Here is a 20,009-nt window from a genome sequence, read left to right as displayed (position 1 = left end):
TTCTACATATGGTCCTTACTCGTCATTTGTGCTTTTTTATTTTTTAAATCTATTTTTCCTTTTTTGTTCCCCCTCATTGATAATTCCGGCAAACTTCTTTTCTTACAGGACAAAAACCATTATCCCGGGAAAGCCCATAAGCGTAAGAGCCCAAGCTACTCAATACTTGGAGCCCACGTTGAAGAAGAAATGTCAGCATAGGATCGCAAACGCAGAATCTGAGGACGGAGAATCTGTCGCCCCCAAACCCACGCTATAGCTCCCTCTGATTCTGCTCTCTATTCTCTTCATAAATTTCGCAGAGGCAGCAACCCCTTGGATTTGAACATTACTTCTCTTCTGCAGCCGTTCGCTTCGCTACACGCATCTCTCACACCCTCACTAACTTAGCCGCCGTTGCTGCTCGTGCTCCATCGCAGTGCCGTTTTCCTCCATCCTCGCCATCGCCGCCGTGCTCTCTTCGTGCTTGTCCAAGTTTTCACCTAGAGAAGAGAGGTAACGTTCCATTCTTCCATACCTGCTGACTGAGTTCCCTCATCCTTCCATTTGCTGATTGCTCTCTGATTTATAGTGGCCTTGTCGATGTATGATTTGATTTAGGATGGCTGCTCTATGATTTTAATGCTACCTGAATACGTACTGATTTACTGAATATTATGCTTTTGAGAGTGGTGATGATGAATTTGTAGTTGAGGCTTGTGTGTTTGAAACGATTTTTCTTATTTATTTAATCAGAAAAGAATGATAGAGGAGAACAAATCGCTTCCTTCTTAAACTGCATTTTCCCGACCATAATCGACATGGGGTAAATTTTATGAAGCACGGACACGCCCAGATTGCTGCCATGTCCGTGTCGGATAACGGATACGCGTTCAGGACGCGGATGCGGCATGTCTGCTTTTTCATCTTTTGTCGGACATGGGTTGACAGGAATGCACACGGGTAGGTTCGGGTAGATACGGGTTGGACATGAAATTCTGCGTTTTGGCCTTTTTTTTTTTTAAATTTCCTGAAATCAGAAGCCCTATATGCTTCGTCCAGTCCATCCTTTCCTCTTTCACTCTGCAAAATCTGTCGCTTGTGAGCATTGCTCTGTCTCTCTGACCCACGGTCGCCATCGCATCATCAGTTCGACGCCTCCTCAGTCACAGTTTCAGCGTCTTCTCCGGCCTCACCTCTGTATTCCGTTGCTTCTTCTTCGGCTTTGTCTTCTCCGGCCTCCCCATATCAGAAGTTGGTTCCGTCGCTTTTCCATTCAGTTCTTCTCCGGCGTTGTCTTCTCTGGCCTCTGCCGTAAGTTCTTCTCTGGCGCCTCTTCTTTGGTCAGTTCTTCCCTTCTGAAATCGCCCACCCCTGTCCACATCTTCTCTTCCGTCGCAGTCTTCGAGCATATAGTCAAGCTTTAGGTTGTATTTGGATGGATGGATTTAAGTTGGGAATTTGAATTTGGAATCTCATGTAAAATTCATGGATTCTAAATTTATCTGGATGATATAAAAAATTTTAAATTATAATATTAAAATTCTTTATTTAGATTAAAATAAAATTTTAAATTTTAAAATTTATATTTGAATTTAAAAGAAACTTGAAAGATTTGTCAAAATCAATAATTTGAATGGCCAACTTTAAATAAGATCAGACAAACAAAGTTGATTGGGAATGTGGCACTTGTGACGACCGGGATGGGACCTTCAACTTCCACTGGGACTGGCTTGACGACGACGACGGGAACCAGATCGAGGAGGACAACGGGGATTAGATAGCCGACTTTTACTGGGACTGGACGGACAGCCTAGTCATCGTTGTCGGTCAGGTCTTGGTGGAAGTTGGCTGTCCGGTCCCTGTCTTCCCTCTCGGTTTGGTGTCGGTGGAAGTTGGCTGTTTGGTCCCTGTCGTCACTGTCAGTCCAGTCACGGTAGAAGTCGGGCGATCGGTCTTTGTCGTCAACGTCTGTCTGGTCTTCGTGGAAGTTGGGCGTCCAGTCCTTGTCATCCTCATCTGTTCCCTATGGAAGTAGGGCTTCTAATCCTCGTCGTCACTGTCTATCTAGTCTTGGCAAAAGTGGAGTGTCTGGTTCTCGTTGTCGACGATTTGAATGGCCAACTTCCAACAAGATTAGACAAACAAAGTTGATTGAGACTGTGGCATTGATGACGACCGGGATGGGACTTTCGACTTCCACCGGGATCGGCCTAACGGAGACGACAGGGATTGGATCAAGGAGGACGATAGGGATTAGGTGGTTGACTTCCACTAGGACTAGATTGACGGCCTCGTCATCCTTGCCGATTAGGTCTTGGTGGAAGTTGGCCGTCAGGTCCCTGTCTTCCACTTTGGTTCGGTATTGGTAGAAGTCGGCCTTCTGGTCTCTATCATCACTATTCGTTTGGTCGTGGTGGAAATCGGGCATCCAGTCTCTGTTGTTAACATCTGTCCGGTCCCGGTGGAAGTCAGGTGTCCGATCCCCATTATCACTGTTTGGTGCTTGTGGAAGTCAGGCGTTTGGTCCCCGTCATCGCTGTCTATCCTGTCTCGGTGGAAGCTGAGCGTCTGGTTCCTGTCGTCGTTAGTCTGATCTTGGTGGAAGTTGAGCGTCCGGTTCCCGTCATCGTCATCATTAGTTCGATCCTTGTGGAAGTCAAGCATTTGGTTGTTGTCGTTGTCGTTAGTCCAATCCTGGTGGAAGTTAATCGTCTGGTCCCCGTCGTCGTCGTCGGTCCAACAAGTCCGATCTCGATGGAAGTCAGAAGTTCGATCCTCGTCATCGCCGTTGGTTTGGTCTCAATGGAAGTCGAGCGTCCGGTCCCTATCGGTCCTATCCGGTTGAAAGCCGGGAGTCCGGTCCTCGTCGGTCCTATCTGATTGAAAGTCACGCGTCTGGTCTTGTTGTCGCCATTAGTCCAATACCTGTGGAAGTCGGGCGTCTGATCGCCATTGTTGTCGTTGGTCCAATTCTTGTGGAAGTTTGCCATCTCGTCCCAGTCAACAATGGCATCTTGTTTTCGTCAGCTTTGGTAGTTCGGTCGAATTATTGTTGGCAGGTTGATCAAGCCTTCATGCTTTTGGGTCAAATTATAAAAGACCTTAAGTTAGGATTTGAAATAATATGAGTTTAGAAAGGATTTCAAATTACAAAAAAATTAAGGGAGGATTTGGATTTTTGATTATCCAAATAATGGATTTGGCTCAAATCTAAATTTATGTGTATCCAAACATAGCATCAAAGTTTTCTTTTCTTTTCTTATTAATAAAGGAAAGTGGGAACTGGGAAAATTAATTCTGAAAAACACGAACAAGAAGATATTGCAATTTGGCTTTTTATAATCTCATAATCACACAAGTTAACCCCACCACAGAAATATTTTTTTTTTTTCAATTTCCATCTTTTTTTGGGTCAGATTTTCATTTCCTTGGTTTATTTCTTTTAACTTTACTATTAATGAAGAATATGAGAATCATTATCTTGTTAATTGCTTTATTATTTATTGTATTGAAAATATATGTATATCTAAATATTTACTATTTAATTATTTTTATTTTATTATGTTTATCTAATTATTTAAATAGCTGTACCTATATCCTAAAATTTTTAAAAATTGCCGTGTCCATGTATCATGTTGTATCATATCCGATATTTTTACCTATATTGGTGCTTCACTTACATGTTTCTTTGTTGTGATCATTACTTTTTTTTTTAGTAGTATATAGTCATGTATCATAAATTTATAATTGTTATTCATTTCTGAATTCTCTTATATTTTTAAATAGTTATTGCTTTAATAATTTTCTTACGATCTGGAGCGAAAGTTTTGATGATTTTCTTTTTTATTTACAAGCTTTGGGGGGAAAAAAAAGAAATTCCAACCTGCATCCCGCTTCTGCTGCCTGAGTACTTTTTGACCCCAGAGGATGTGCTTGTTTTCTGGGCTTTAGTTGAGTGATTTTGGCAAGGCTTGAAACCTTATTTCAATATATCAATGCCGACATCGAGCCGGATTTGCTTCTACGAATTTATGTGTTATGTATATTTAACTATAGTCACGTGCCCATTTTCTGAACTTATATCTTTGGAGTTTCAATATGTCAATGAACTTGTTACGCTTGCTGATAAATCAGTTGCATTAATCTGTCAAGGGTGTAATTCAATATAGTTTGATCTTGCTGTAAAAGGATGTAGCTTTTCACTCATGCTTGACATTTACATACAACATTTTTCCAGCGACTTATGTAAAAAGATTTTGTTTTGTTATATAAATTTAGTGTTATTTATGATATTAAGCTTGGTATATGATAGATCATTATGGCATCATACAATTCATGTAGCCGACTACAGATAAGGCTTGTTATTGTTGTTGCATTTAAATCTAGTGTCATGCTGGCAATACTATTTAGCTTTTTATGATGTTAAGGATTCGAAACTAGATGGGTTTTTTCCTTTTTGACACTGATTTGATCAAAATGATAGTGATATATTTGCTGATCATTGCTTGATGGTGCCATCTGAGGGAATTTGAATTCATAAGAAGATGTTGGTTTTTTTGTTATATAAATCCATATATTTAATTTGAATTCATTTTTTCAGTGTAGGAGCCATCTCAACAAGAAGAGTTCACATTGAAAACTTGATTGTTTCTACTTTGATCTATTGTTGGATGGTTGTTGGTTTATTTTCACTGTTCAATTTCATTTGTTGAATTGTTGTCTTGTTCTACCTTTCATGGATTTGGCTTATGCTCTATTGTGTTGCTGTATGGAGTAATGTATCATGTACTAAATGGAATTATAATATTTTAGTGTTTGAAAAATTCAAGTTCATAATAATTGATAAGTAGGCTTTAAGTATGTCTTGATGGGCTTAAAGCCTATTTAAGGCCTTTAAGCCTATTTAAAGGCCTTCTTAAAAAGGCAGGCCTTTAGGCTAGGCCAAGCCAAGACCTTACGCAATCTCAGGCAGCAGCCTTAGAAAAGGCTTGTATAGGCCATAGGTCTAGTCTCAAGCTTGAGGCCTGCCTTGTAGGTTCATTCCTAAATGGCTAAGGCCAGGCTCGGCTCATTTCCATCCCTACCCCTGTCTTATTATTGGATCTTCTTTAACCCTAAAGTTCTATTCCACGTCTACGTGAAGTTACTGTCTCTTTGCTGGATTGAAACCAGAGGTTCGTTTACTCCTTTCAAAATTATACCTTTTGAAGCACATGCAACTTCTGATTCCCGAATTTGGTTTCTTGAGGCATTTATTATCAGAAATGGAGGAACTTTTATACTGCAAATTGTTTTTCCTTGATTTCTATAATCTTGGGTGATTCCCAGATCTTTGTCTTCACTCATTTTGAGTTGTTTTTTTTTCTGTGAACATCAGAGAATGCTGGCTAAGGAGGAAAACTCTGATAAGGATAAGTGCTTGGAGCTATTTCTAAAGATCAGTTTAGATGAACGCACGGCTCGGAACACAATTGCTAACAACAAAGTCACGGCCAATCTCACTGCTGTCATTAATGAGGTAATAAACCTTGTTGTTTGGACCAGAAACTTATTTCTTGGGGATTTTTCATCCCAGAGTGAAATCTCTGTTTATACTTCCAATTGAGAATTTTGAAGTTTTTCTTTTTCAGACTAATTTTACGTTTTTATTTGGTTCTTGGGTGTTTTAAGGCTGCTGTTACTGATGGATGCAATCGAACTGTTGGAAATCTACTCTACACGGTAAGATATATCTTGGAGTACGGTCAATTTTCCTTTGATGGATCATTGGAGGATAAAAATTCTCTTCTTTCTCTGTGTATGTCAAATTTTGGGGGGAATGCTTGGATCATATCTTTATATGGACTCTACATTCCTCAATATTTACCCAAAAAAAAAAAAAAGTTCTTACCGGTGTTTTTCTTTTCAGGAGTTTTTATCAATATTTATTGATTTATTGAAATAGTTCTTGCCATTAATCTATGTGGCAGGTTGCCACAAAGTATCCAGCCAATGCCTTAGTGCATCGTCCGACGCTGCTGCAATACGTTGTTTCATCAAAGGTGTTTAGAGTAGTTTCTTAAAGGAGTTTAGAATAGTTTCTTTTCAATGTTTTATGCTTGGCTTATACAATATCATTGCTGTTTCTCTTGTGTGATTATGTCATTCCATGTTATCTTTCATTGCTTAGTTGATATACGTTTGTCATGAAATTGTTGGCTTAGATGAATTTGTACACTGGAGTATTACCCTTGGCCTCACTAACATTTTAATTGCAGATAAAAACTACAGCACAGTTAGATGCAGCACTAGCCTTTCTTGCTGTTGTGGGACCAGAGAACCTTGATTTGGGGAAGTTTGAAGAAGCTTGTGGCGTTGGTATGGTAGAAAGAGCAATGTCATATAATTAACTGTAGCGTCCAATCCTTTTTATTAAGATATACTGCTAATGGTTTTGTTTTCTTCCACTCATATTGATTTCAATGTTGAGTGCTGGTTAAACGTTGATTGTGTTTCTAATTTCTTTACATGCGTGAGCAGGTGTTGAGGTTTCACTGGAAGAAATCAAACAAACTGTTAATGAAGTAGTTGAAGCAAATAAGGCTACTATTCTGGAGCAACGGTATCGAACTAATGGTAGGTGTCCAATTCCCCATTGTCATGGAACCTACTAATTTAATCATGTAAATTTGCTTGGAGTTCAAAATTATCATGCGTTGCTAGCTAGTACCCCATACTAACATCTCAATTTTTAATTTTCTGTATCTGACATGTCAGATTGTGTCATATAGGATATGCAAACTTGCATCTTTGCAACATAAGTAGTTAACTTTGTTATTTATTATTTGTGATACCCATTTTACATTCATGTAGCAGGTTCCTTACAAAATAGACGTCAAATGTATAACCTGGCAAGAGATGATGCTGTCTTTTTTCCTTATGATACTACTGACCAACAACAATAGCTTTTGGTTTCCTCTGATATTTAGCTTTCAAAAATGAGACTAGTGGTTGACCAAATAAAAGATGTGACTAATGTGTCAGCTTGAACAGAAATAAAAACTTCTGGGGTTCATAACAAAAATAGAAAAAGAAAAAGAAAAAAAAAACAATCAAATCTGATTTGATCCAAGCAATAACAAACAATAATTCATGAAAACAGAAACTGGGAGTAGTAACACCTCTGGTGAAATTGCTGTATCACTTTGAGCATTCAAGACAAAACCTCCTCATTTTTTGATGGCTCTGAATTCTTAAAAAAATGCATCTTTGTTAGCTTATCTCATGCTCATGTGTCGCTACATACTGCCTATTATTGATATTGATGTTGTATTGGGTGGAGGAAGGCAAGGGATCACCATTGATCTAAGCATGATAAAGCATTTCCGAAAATATCTTGATTATTTTCATTCATCAGTTGAATAGTTCTGTCGAACAGAGGTAGAGGGAATGAAGATTTTAATACATAGAAATGGGGCAATAGAATTAATAACACGCAGGTTTAGGTCCAAAACACAATTACAAGGCAACAAATCTGGGCATTAAATGCCCTAACATTTGGAAATTGAAAAAGGAACAAGTATTAAACTGTTGCACCAAATCTGGGATTAATAGAGAGAGAAATAGGTCAGATTTATTATTATTAGGATTGTACTAGATCTGGAAATATTCTCCATGTCTGGTCCTCTGTTAATTAATAAAAATACCAGTTCGGCACAATAACTACTAATCTTAATCTCCATGATCTAACACTTCCTTTGGAATTTAGATGGATGGGAATGAAGGGGTTAAAGAAGTTAACTGCCATTTTCCCCTCTAAGCATAAATCGTTATTTTGATTTATTTTACCTTAGTTCTAGTATATGATAGTTTTAGAGTTTATTCTGGCCCAATTGTTCCAAACTGTGGACCTTTTCAGCACTTACGAACTTTTAACCTTTTTTTGCTAGTTGGTGAGTTACTGGGGCATGTACGGAAGAGGCATCCCTGGGCTGATGCTAAAGTTGTCAAGGTGATGATGGCTATGAAAGAAAGCTAATATGAGAAATTAAATCATAGACGATGATAGTGTTTTTAATCATTGCTCCTCTGCTCTTTTTTCATCGCAGCAAGTCATGGATGCCAAATTATTTGAACTGCTTGGTGAAAGGACGGCTGCAGATGATGAAAAACCTGTAAAAAAGAAGAAAGAGAAGCCTGCTAAAGTAGAGGTGAGTACTTCTGTATATTGGAGGATTTGTTATACACTTATTTTCTCATTGCCTTTTATTTTGATGTCATGGGTAGTGGAGGATTTTTACAAATTTGCTCACATGCTTACATAGGGTAAGGCAGCTGATGTGCCTATTCCAGAAAAGCCATCTGAAGAAGATCTGAATCCATTTTTAATATTCCCTAATCCTGAGGAAAATTTTAAGGTAAATAATTGTCTTATTCTAATTACTAGTTTTATAATCATTCTATTTTGTTCACGTTGTGTCGTAGACTCTTGCCTCAATTTGACAGTGTTTTTGTTCTGTAAAATCATTGCAATCTACTGTCAACGGATCGATTTATGTGATAGTATCCATGCAGTGGGGTGATCTATAGCTACATTGAAACTTTCTAGTTTGTGTTGTTTTGCCTCTCCAGATTATAAATTTTCCTATATGCTGGGTTTCTTGTTGAAACATTAAAGTTTCTGTGGCATTAGTTCATATTACAACAGCTCATGAGCATTTTATACTTTTTATTGATTTTCAGGTGCATACTGAAGTACCTTTTAGCAATGGCAGTATTCTGAGGTGTTGCAATACAAAAGAGCTTCTTGACAAGCACTTGAAAGCTAAAGAGGAGATTCTTGACAAGCACCTCATGTATAGAAAGGAGCTTCTTGAAAGACACTTAAAAGCAAAGCGTGGTAGTGTTTTGACCCGGTTTCCACCTGAACCGAATGGATACCTGCATATTGGTCATGCCAAGGTACATATAATGCATTTATGATATCCCTGCAGATTAATATATATCCTTTTCATTGACTTGTTTGTTACTCAGGCAATGTTTATTGATTTTGGCTTGGCAAAAGATAGAGGTGGAGGGTGCTATCTAAGGTGATTGTGTTTGCTATTAATTTCCTATATGTTTTTTTGCTACTTAATGCTACTGGTGTTTATTTGCTGGAAAGGGTAGATGTTGCTCCTATGGACACTCAAATTTTGTGATTGTCTGTCAGGGTGTGTTTAGCATCTCAAACATCTTAGTTCTAAATTTTTTGTTCTTTACTTTTTAATAACTGCTTCATTATTTCAGTTTAAGCAAAGATGGAAATGCCTCATGTTTTCAGCTCCCCCCTAAAAAAAGGAAAAAAAAAAAGATATTCATGATTTGTGCCTTATTTTCTTGTAGAAATCCTGCTGCATCTGTTCATTGCATTGATTGAATTATTCCTTAATTTGCATCTGCTTAATGTTTTAGTCATTAATTGGTCAATCTGGTAATTTTATTCTGTACAAGACAAGTGGATTGCAATTCTACTGCATATGTTCATGTCATGATTATTACCTTCCATGTCAAAGGTTTTTGGGTTTGGCTTTTCACAGGCCATCATAAAAGGTTTATTAAGTTTCTATCAGCTCTCTAAAGGAACTTTCAATTTGATCTTTCTTGCTCTAGGTATGATGATACAAACCCTGAAGCAGAAAAGAAGGAATATATTGATCACATTGAAGAAATTGTACGGTGGATGGGATGGGAACCATTGAAGGTATGCTAGTTTGTATGAGTGACATCTCTCTTGCTTCTACACTGACGCCTTTTTGATTGTTTAAAAGATCTGCTCTTTATGCAGATTACTTATACCAGTGATTACTTCCAAGAACTGTATGAATTAGCTGTGGAGCTTATAAGAAGAGGTCATGCATACGTTGATCATCAGGTTAGTAATAAAGCATCTCTGTACATTATTAACGTGAAGATGGTAAACTGTTCTGTTAAGTGGTTTGTTACTGTAGGATGAGATGAATGGATCAGCTACTAATTGACTCATCCAAAGCATAATTTCTTAGCATTTTGGTTGTTTCATGCAGCTATCTCATTTTGCATGAAATTATATCATATCAGCTGGGATAAAATTGTTGATGTGTACCAAATAACTTCTACATGTTACAAAGTACTAAACTAATAGAGGATAAGAAAGTTGCATGATGTTCTTAATTCATTCTGTATTAGTTCCATATGGCAAAGTATGCATTTAAATGATTTGGTTTCAGACACCAGAGGAGATAAAGGAGTATAGGGAGAAGAAACTGAACAGTCCGTGGAGGGACAGACCAATTGCAGAATCATTGAAACTCTTTGAAGATATGAGAACTGGTCTTATTGAAGAAGGAAAAGCCACACTTAGAATGAAGCAGGACATGCAGAGTGATAATTACAATATGTATGACCTCATTGCATACCGAATTAAGGTGAGCACACAACCAAATGTGTTTGGTGTGATAACTTAAAGCTTCATGGAGATCATGCAATCTTATGGCGGGAATTCTTTATGCCTTTAGTTTACCCCTCATCCTCATGCTGGAGACAAGTGGTGTATCTATCCCAGTTATGATTATGCTCACTGCATTGTGGACTCTCTTGAGAACATCACACATTCAGTAAGTTCTCTTTCACTACATTTTTTTCAATGCGTTATTTCAATTTAAGATATTTATGTGTTGAGAAAGTGAGTGGAATCTTTTATTGTAATTTATCATTTTATAAATTTACAACCATTTTGTGGAAGGGGCAGGCTTGGTCCAAATATTTATGTTTTGCACTTTAAGGTTGCACGGTAGTTTCAGACTATACTGCTGCGATTTGGATGAGCAATCGGGTCTGTTAAGACTCATAAGAGCTTTTTATAGTTTTTTATTTAGGGGTTTCCTAAATTGTGCGGTGCTGTTTTTATGGATGGAGTGGAATGCTTGAATTTCCTGGATATATTTTTTTAAGAAAAAAACTTCATCTTATATGTCCTTTTCCAAGGGGATTGAGAGTTCTTTTGATGTAATAATTTTTTTCTTTGGCTTTTTGTTTATTCCTTTTAGGGCAGTTTCTTATTATTTATTATCTTTCCATTTGTTTGTGTTAACTCATGCTGTAAATTCTAATGTATGCTTATCTAGTATATGATCTACTATCTTTCCAAGTGTTATGTTTTCTTAGTCAATTTATGCATGTATCATGCAGCTGTGCACGCTGGAATTTGAAACTCGTCGTGCATCATACTATTGGTTATTGCATTCTTTGGGACTCTACCAACCTTATGTCTGGGAATATTCGAGGTTGAATATCTCCAACACTGTTATGTCAAAGCGTAAGGTGAGACAATTGTTTTGAACATGTTAAAATCTGTTCATAACACATTTTTTGTGCTCCTAATTATTTCTTATGTATTGCTGTTAAAGCTCAATCGTCTTGTGACGGAGAAGTGGGTGAATGGTTGGGATGATCCTCGTCTGATGACACTAGCAGGTTTGCGGCGCAGAGGTGTGACTCCAACTGCAATCAATGCTTTTGTTCGAGGAATTGGAATCACTAGAAGGTAGGATATGGATGCATAGAGAAATAATATCTATATATGTGACCATCATCATGGTTGGCAATTAATTGTATCAGATAAGAATTTAAGTTTTTACTGCAGAAAAAATACTTGAAATATATTTACCCTATGATTCATAGTCTCGACATCAATTGTTTGCAATTTTACGTTTATGTGACTTCGAAAGTTTTGCTGACATTTGCTTTTGGTTATTCACTATTATTGGATCAAACTGATTGCAGTCTAAACTGACTAAAACCCCTTCTTTCTTTGGATATTTTTTGGCTAACCATATATCTATGTAACGTGGCATTACATTTCAGTGAAAAATTAACTCACCCAAGGTTGGTGCTTAATTGTTAACTTAGATGACTGTGTCACTCTGGAAATTTTATGACAGTCATGTAGAATGGGAATAAAATTTATCTTGTAGGGTAAATTTGTATTATTTTGCATTCTAATGTACAACTATACTCAACTAATCAACACTCCTTAATTGCATATCAAGCATTTCTTGAAATGATGTCAGATTGTTACAAATACGCTGGCAAAAGATGTGTTATGAATATATTTTACTCCTTAATTTCCAAATCTTCCCTCTAAAGCAAAGGCATAATGTTGAAAGGTTTTATCTATCTTTTGCGGTTATAGAAAATGTCGCTGATTTGTGTTATCGACACTTCCTCAGCCAGATTGCCACGTTGAAAAAATTTTATGAATAAAGTGACTGTTATTTATTTATTCTCATTGCTTCATCGTTGAGATGGGAAACACTAATACAGAAAATGCACTTCACTGGTATTCATATTTTGTTTTTGGCTTGATAGTTGGTATTCATAATTGGATTTAAAGCATAAAGGATAAATCTCATGGATTTTTTTTTTTTTGTAAATTTTTTTGAATGAAATTGTTGAAGTTTTATAAAAGGAGAACAATAACAACAGCAGCAACAACTACTTTTGAAGACAGAAGAAAGGAAAAGAAAGAAAAAGTAGATAACCATATATGCAAAAAATGCTTTAAGAAAACTTGCTATTATTTTTTGTGAGAGATATTTTGAGCTTTAGATGCTTATATCTTATCTTAATAACAATGCATGGCTTAATTTAATTAATTAAATTTGTTTGCTTTATGTATTTGTTTTTCCTTTGTTACAATATTTGGATAATGTTCTGCTCTGTGAATTTTCGTTTCTGTTTATTGTGGAATAACACGTGCAAATCTTTGACCTGATACTGCTGTTTGTGTACAAGAAATGAATAGTTATTTACTGAATATGCATTTAAAAGCATGTCTGACTGGAATGGATGTATCAAACGTGGCTATGGTTAGCTTTGTTTTAAAATAAATCATTTTGATGCAGTGATGGCACTTTAATATCTGTGGAGCGCCTTGAGTATCATGTTAGGGAAGAACTTAACAAGGAAGCTCCTCGTGCAATGGCTGTGCTATATCCGCTCAAGGTACATGTGTCTTGGTTGCATTCTTCTAAAGTATACTGTTGATTTTTTTTTTAATTTGCTAAAGACTGATTGTTTTTTTTTAAAGGTTGTCATTACTAATCTGGAAGCCAACTCAACTACAGAGGTGGATGCAAAGAAGTGGCCTGATGCTAAAGCTGATGATGCATCTGCTCTCTACAAGGTGAACTTTATTTTCAAGAAACCAATATCTTTGGAGTATTAGCAACATGCCAACCAATTTTTTTGACTAAACTAATTTTATTTAATGTTCATCCACTGATTAACTGTCATGAACCATTGCCTACCAAATTAATCTATATCACTGTATCCCTATTCGATATGATTGTGTGCCTAGCAATTTTTTATGTATTACATTATTACTAATTTTGTTTTTGTTCTTAGATTCCATTTACTAACGTTGTATACATCGAACGCTCGGATTTTCGGATGCAAGATTCCAAAGATTATTATGGCCTGGCTCCTGGTAAATCAGTGATACTTAGGTAAGCACAAGGTACAGATTATAATTTGGTCATGTTTTCATGAGAAGTTATATACCCAACAGTCAAGATCCTCATTTTGTGCAGATATGCTTTTCCTATAAAGTGCACTGAAGTTATACTAGCTGATGACAACGAGACGGTTTTAGAAATCCGAGCTGAATATGATCCTTCCAAGAAGACAAAGCCTAAGGTTTATTGTTTTTTCCGAATCTTCATGTTAAAAATAATACTTTCTGTGAGTTTGTATAGTAATATTGGTTAAGATGTATAGGGTGTTCTTCATTGGGTTCCTCAACCTTCCCCTGGAGTTGATCCATTTATGATTGAAGTCAGGTTGTTTGAAAAGCTTTTCCTATCGGAGGTCAGTCATCTTTTTTCTCCCTGCCCTCGATCAAATGGCTATTCTATTTTATTTTAGTGCTGACTGGCTATGTTTATTCTAATAACTGCGATAGAATCCGGCTGAACTTGATGATTGGCTTGGTGATCTGAACCCCAAGTCCAAAGTTTTAATTCCAAATGCATATGGTGTGGACTCGTTACGAAATGCGAAAGTTGGTGAGAAGTTCCAGTTTGAAAGATTAGGTAAATTTGGCAACCTTCCTTGATTCTTTATATTGAATATCACTATATTATACTCCCTTTAGTCGTGTTCTATTTACAATTCTCATAAACGAAATTAGTTAAAAGTAGTTAAATGTCAAATTTTTCTACAACTTTCCAAAATTCCCTTTGATTGGTATAGTTCATTGTGGGGAGAGAGTGGGGATGAAAAAGCCATTAAGAGTGAAACAACCGAGGGACATTTTTTGAAACGAGTCACGAATAACAACAACAACAACAACAAGCCTTTATCCCATTAGGTGGGATCGGCTACATGGATTGCAAGACGTCATTGTGCTCTATCATTTATCAAATTTTTAGGAATATTATTAATTAAGAGTTCGCGAATGTTTCATTAAATTTTTGTAAGGGGTTTTTATATTAAGAACCAATGGGTAGGGTCTTGCAAATAGAATTGAAGGGAGTAACATAACTAGTACTCTCACTTGAACTTTGCAAAAACTAATATTAAAGCAAAAGCAAGTAAGGTAGTTCTTTACACGGTGTGAATTGGGTTGTGTCAAGCTCTAATGACACATGAGATGGTGCCTATATTGTTTCCATCCTCAACAGTCTTAGAAAGGTTTGATATTTCATGAGATAACTAGGGACACCTAGAAAACTAAAACTAAATATATGAAAAATCTAGAGTATAGGTAATTCTGTTCCTCATGGGATTGAGAAGCCCTTATTTTTAATACTTGTTACCTAGTATGGTATGTGCATCAATTACAAGCTAGTGATCCAGGTCTCCCATGTTACTAGGAAGCGATAATACAAGCAAGAGAATTACTTGAAGACTCAACACTAGGACTCCAAAAGGCATAACTAAAGACTCAGAAGAATTGAATCTTTGAATGCTCGGTAATAGAATGCTTGGTAATAGAAGAATTCAAGTTAAATCAACGTCAAATACTTCCAACAGATTTGATCAATACTACCAATTAACCTAAGATGCGTTTTGTCAAATGCCTTGTGAGCATTTACTCATGGCATTTGTTGAATCAATGTCTGCCTTGGTATAATCACCCTAATCAGATGCAAGTACACTTGAGTTTGATTGTCTATCCTGCTTAATCATCCTAATGGCCATTCTTCTATTACTCCAATCGGATGTGCATAGAATTCAACATTCCACCTGGAAATCAAGACAATAGAACAAAAGCATCAAGTGTAGTACATAAACTCCATTGGAAAAAGAGCAATTTAATATAGTATAGCAAGTAGAAAGAGTTTGTGCAATCAACCAAAAATCATCCATGAAACAACTAGGATAAAATAAACAGAACAGAGAGCATTGCTTGTTGAATATGATAGAAGGCATCATTTAAGGACCTTGAGTGATTGATCAAGGGAAGTTCGATTGGATCTTCCTCTTCACCATCCGTCATTCTCATCCTTACGAAACCTGTGGCCAACCTATGGAAACTTCCTTCAAAGGCTCGATCTTTCTTCATTTTGCCTAGTTAAGCTTCAGCTTTTATGGATGACAAAATTAGGTGGAAAATCTGTGTTTTACAAAATATGAAATTAACAGCCAGTCCTGCAGCACTGGGAGCTCAGTGCTGTGGCACTGAACTTGCTGTTATGTGTTGGATTTTGGTGCTGCAGCTGGGGACTTGCTGGACAGTGTAGGGTGCAAATATCAGGCTTCTAACTCCCAGAACTCTCAACTTGCATCTGAATGGTTCAGCCCTGGTTCTTTGCTCTCCATTTTGATTCAAATAACTTGGCGACTTAAAGCTCCATGTAAAACCTAATACATAAAGATAGAGACCTAAAATTCGGTTTTAGCTCAAGTTATATTGAGATTTTACTTCAAAATACAGAGTGAGCAATACTATTACTAACTCAGAACACATGTTCAGTCCGGACAAAATTATATGAAAACATAATTTAAGGAGGGATATTTAAGGTTTCAAACTTTGGTATACAGGAAAAGTAAGTGCACGCAATGGAGTAGACATCATTATAGATAAGGAGTGGAAGAAGAACGTTGTAGAAGTTAACAGAATTGGAGACAGAATTATTTCCTTAAAAATGATAATTGGATGTGAGACTGTTAATATTGTTAGCGCTTATGCGCCGCAAGTCGGGACAGAAGCCAGTCTTAAGGAATTAATTTGGGAGGATCTGGAGGGGTTGATTCGACATATACCACAGAGTGAAAAGATTTTTATTGGAGGAGACTTTAATGGGCATGTTGGGAGGGAAGCTGGTCAGTATGTGAGGGTGCATGGTGGTTTTGGTTTTGGAGAGCTAAACAATGAAGGACAAACTTTTCTTGATTTCTCATTGGCGTATGATTTTAAGATTGCCAACACTTGTTTCAAGAAGAGAGATGAGCATCTCATCACTTACAAAAGTGGAGCCTCAAGGTCACAGATTGATTTTCTTTTGGTTAGGAACACAGATAGAAGACTTTGTAAAAATTGTAAGGTGATCCCCGGAGATGCTGTTACGACACAACATAGGGTCCTAGTCCTTGATGTGTGTATTATGAGTAAAATTCAAAAACGTCGACAAGTAGTAACACCAAGGATTAGGTGGTGGCAATTAAAAAGTGAGAAGCAAGATATTTTCAAGCGAAATCTTTTGGATAAAGGAATTTGGGAATCTCAGGGAAGTGCTAACATCATATGGGAGGATATGGCTAAAAAGATACGGGAGGTTGCAAAAGTAGTTTTGGGAGAATCGAAAGGTTCTGGTTCGAGAGATAAGGAGTTTTGGTGGTGGAATAATAGTGTACAGGACAAAATCAAGTATAAGAAGAACTGTTTTAAAGCCATACATTTGTGTAACAATGAGGAAAATTGGGAGAGGTACCGTATGGCTAAGAAGGAAACTAAGAGAGCTGTGGGTGAAGCTCGTTCTAAAGCTTTTGAAGAATTTTATAAGAACCTTGAGACGAAGGAAGGAGAGCAAAATATTTATAAGATTGCCAAGAGTAGGGAAAGAAAATCAAGAGATTTAGAAAGGTAAGGTGTATTAAGGATGAAGAGGGAAGAATTTTAGTTACAGATGATGAAATTAAAAATAGATGGGAGACTTATTTTTCTAAACTTTTCAATGATGGAGAGGATTCATCTAGTAACTTGGAGGATTTAGTAACTGGTGAAGGAGAACAAAATTTGTCATTCTATCGAATAATACGTGATAAGGAGGTAAAGGAAGCTCTTAAGAAAATGGCAAATGGTAGAGCCAACGGACCTGATTGTATATCTATCGAAGCGTGGAAATGTTTAGGTGAAGAAGGGGTGAGATGGTTAACTAAGTTATTTAATGTGATTTTACGGTCCAAGAAAATGCCTGATGAGTGGAGGAGAAGTACATTAATTCCTATTTATAAAAATAAAGGAGATATTCAGAATTGTACTAACTATAGAGGGATTAAACTCATGAGCCACACAATGAAATTGTGGGAGAAAGTAATTGAGCACAGGTTGAGATTGGAGACAAGTATTTTTGAGAATCAATTTGGTTTTATGCAAGGTAGATCAACTACAGAGGCGATTTATCTACTAAGGGGATTAATGGAAAAGTATCGTTGTAAAGATAAAGATCTACACATGGTTTTTATTGATTTGGAAAAAGCTTATGACCGTATACCAAGAGAAGTGCTTTGGAAAGCATTGGAAAAAAAGGGAGTACGGATTGCTTATATTAAAGCCATACAAGATATGTATGAGGGGGTAAAAACTAGTATAAGAACACCTAGTGGTCAAACAAAGGATTTTCCTATAAAGATTGGACTACATCAGGGATCATCTCTGAGTCCTTATTTGTTCAATTGGATTTTAAATATTTTGACGGAACATATTCAAGAGGAAATCCCGAAATGTATGCTCTTCACGGATGATATAGTTCTTATAGCAGAGACAAGAGAAGAGGTTAATTGTAAACTTGAGTTATGGAGGAGGACATTGGAGTCGAAAGGTTTTCGTCTGAGTAGAAGTAAGACGGAATATTTATATTGTAAATTTGGTAAAGGAATATTCGACAATAATTTGGAAGTGAAATTGGGAGATCAAATTATACCTCAAGTGAAAAAGTTTAGATATTTGGGAGCCATTATTCAAAATGATGGCGAAATCAGTGGAGATATTTCACATAGAATTCAAGCTGGGTGGTTTAATTGGAGAAAAGCTAAAGGAGTTATTTGTGACCATAAGGTGCCTAATAAACTTAAAGGAAAGTTTTTATCGCACTGCTATCAGACCGGCAATGTTATATAGTAGTGAATGCTGGGCTCTAACGGGACAGCAAGAGCATAAAGTTGGAGTAGCAGAGATGAGAATGTTACGATGGATGTGCGGACATACACGTAAAGATAAAATTCGAAATGAGTACATACGCGAAAAAGTGAGGGTGGCACCTATTGAGGAAAAAATGATAGAAAATCGGTTGAGATGGTTTGGGCATGTACAAAGAAGACCAAGGGAGGCACCGGTGAGAAGAGTGGAACATATAACTTTGAGTCCGATTAAGAGAGGTAGAGGAAGGCCTAAGAGAACACTCTTGGAAGTTGTTGAACGCGATCTCTTAATTAATAATATTCCTAAAAGCTTGATAAATGATAGAGCACAATGGTGTCTTGCAATCCATGTAGCCGACCCTATCTAGTGGGATAAAGGCTTGTTGTTGTTGTTGTATAATTTAAGAAGGGACTCATTGACTCGGGAAATTGGAGGTGCCAATGCCCAACCTAAATCAGTCAGAGCCTTTCTAAAATAATTGCAACTTTGAGGGTGCTGACTCATATAACCAAAATAGTCTTACCACAGAACTAAATACAAAAAATATGAATTCATAAAAATAAAAGTACTAAAGTTTTGAATTGCAAGTATTTTGAAGCAAGAGTGCAAAGTGAGGGTGGTGGGAATGTGCGTGCATATGTTGGAGGTTTGATAAAGTTTGTATAAGGCTGGTAAATTTCTCATGATTCCTTTTTCTCACTTCACAAGTATGAGTACGCATGAAGCTAGATGTTATAATTCTGTCTTTGTGCTATAATTTATGATTATTTTATTTGCAATTCCAGGTTATTTTGTGGTCGACGAGGACTCCACTCCTGAAAAACTTGTTTTTAATCGGACAGTGACCTTAAAAGACAGCTATAGTAAAGGTTGGAAATAGGATTTGGTTGCGGACTAGAAATAGTTCTGATCATGCGGGAAGATCAATGGGTAATACTTGTCCGAATATCACTTGAAACAGATATAAAATTAGTTTTTATTTTTTATTTTGGAAAAAATTGTATGTACAAACTTCCACTTTGATACTGGGGCAGTTTATGGTTTAGACAAACTTTTTGGTCGTGTAAATTCATTTAAGAAGTAATTAGTAGTTCCTTGGTTATCTATATTCACGCTACAGTGTTATTATGTACTATAAACTCTTGAGCATTTTATTTGTTATTCAATGTATTTTTTTTAAAGTTATCCAATGTATTTGTTTACACCCGATGAAGCAATTTGAGCAGCTTGTGGTATCGTTTTCTTAATGGGTTATGTTGTCCAGGTTGTCCTTTTAATGGTCCATTAAGTTCAACCGAATGAATCTCCAGATTTCAGAAATCTTTTACCTATTAAATGTATTAGCATTTGGCTAATAATTGGTACTGTTTTATTTATCCCGTTTCACTTGATCATCAGTTAATGTGCTATTCTGTTGAGTTAATTTGTTGTTTCATAGCGACGTACATTGGACAGGGACTTCATGATCAAATTTGTTTGTTAGTGTTTAGTCCTGCTGTGGTCTTTTTCAAGTTGCTTCTCACTAAATACCTAACTTTTTAAAATCGTTTTCTGTTAATGAACAACAGCTTAGATGATTGAGAGTATAAGGTGAATTCTTAGCAGACAAATTTTCAAGACTATGAAAGCCTGCCCATTCAATGTATTTACTAGTGCCTAGCCC

The 20,009-nt window shown here is 36.6% G+C and overlaps 1 protein-coding gene across 3 annotated transcripts; it reads left to right on the top strand.

Annotated features, from left to right (window-relative positions):
* Positions 1 to 211: 211 nt before the first annotated feature.
* Positions 212 to 19,531, top strand: LOC129298504 (glutamine--tRNA ligase). 3 transcript variants are annotated; one of them, XM_054936920.1, is made up of 24 exons: positions 212 to 495; positions 5,360 to 5,500; positions 5,653 to 5,703; positions 5,952 to 6,023; positions 6,240 to 6,339; positions 6,502 to 6,597; positions 7,911 to 7,972; positions 8,070 to 8,171; positions 8,286 to 8,378; positions 8,704 to 8,922; positions 8,995 to 9,050; positions 9,613 to 9,703; positions 9,788 to 9,874; positions 10,209 to 10,406; positions 10,497 to 10,595; positions 11,170 to 11,301; positions 11,388 to 11,524; positions 12,885 to 12,984; positions 13,070 to 13,165; positions 13,387 to 13,487; positions 13,572 to 13,677; positions 13,759 to 13,848; positions 13,943 to 14,072; positions 19,132 to 19,531. In XM_054936920.1, exons 2-24 carry the CDS (start codon positions 5,363 to 5,365, stop codon positions 19,224 to 19,226), a joined length of 2,451 nt encoding a protein of 816 aa, XP_054792895.1. In that variant the 5' UTR covers positions 212 to 495; positions 5,360 to 5,362; the 3' UTR covers positions 19,227 to 19,531. The 3 variants fall into 3 exon arrangements, with proteins under 3 accessions (XP_054792895.1, XP_054792896.1, XP_054792897.1); XM_054936921.1 differs by lacking the exon at positions 212 to 495 and adding an exon at positions 1,074 to 1,293; XM_054936922.1 differs by lacking the exon at positions 212 to 495 and adding an exon at positions 4,876 to 5,156.
* Positions 19,532 to 20,009: the final 478 nt, after the last annotated feature.

This window comes from Prosopis cineraria, unplaced genomic scaffold (genome assembly GCF_029017545.1).
Source record: "Prosopis cineraria cultivar Desert tree isolate PC_DT_omini unplaced genomic scaffold, ASM2901754v1 PC833, whole genome shotgun sequence".
NCBI lineage: Eukaryota > Viridiplantae > Streptophyta > Magnoliopsida > Fabales > Fabaceae > Prosopis > Prosopis cineraria.
This window is presented reverse-complemented; position numbering and strand designations above follow the sequence as displayed.

Bases quoted from the DNA above. Each gene is read 5' to 3' on its own strand.
- LOC129298504 (XM_054936920.1), top strand. From the start codon at position 5,363: ATGCTGGCTAAGGAGGAAAACTCTGATAAGGATAAGTGCTTGGAGCTA. The intron at 5,704-5,951 runs GTAAGATATATC...TCTATGTGGCAG, and splicing joins TTGGAAATCTACTCTACACG to GTTGCCACAAAGTATCCAGC. The intron at 9,051-9,612 runs GTGATTGTGTTT...TTCTTGCTCTAG, and splicing joins GGTGGAGGGTGCTATCTAAG to GTATGATGATACAAACCCTG.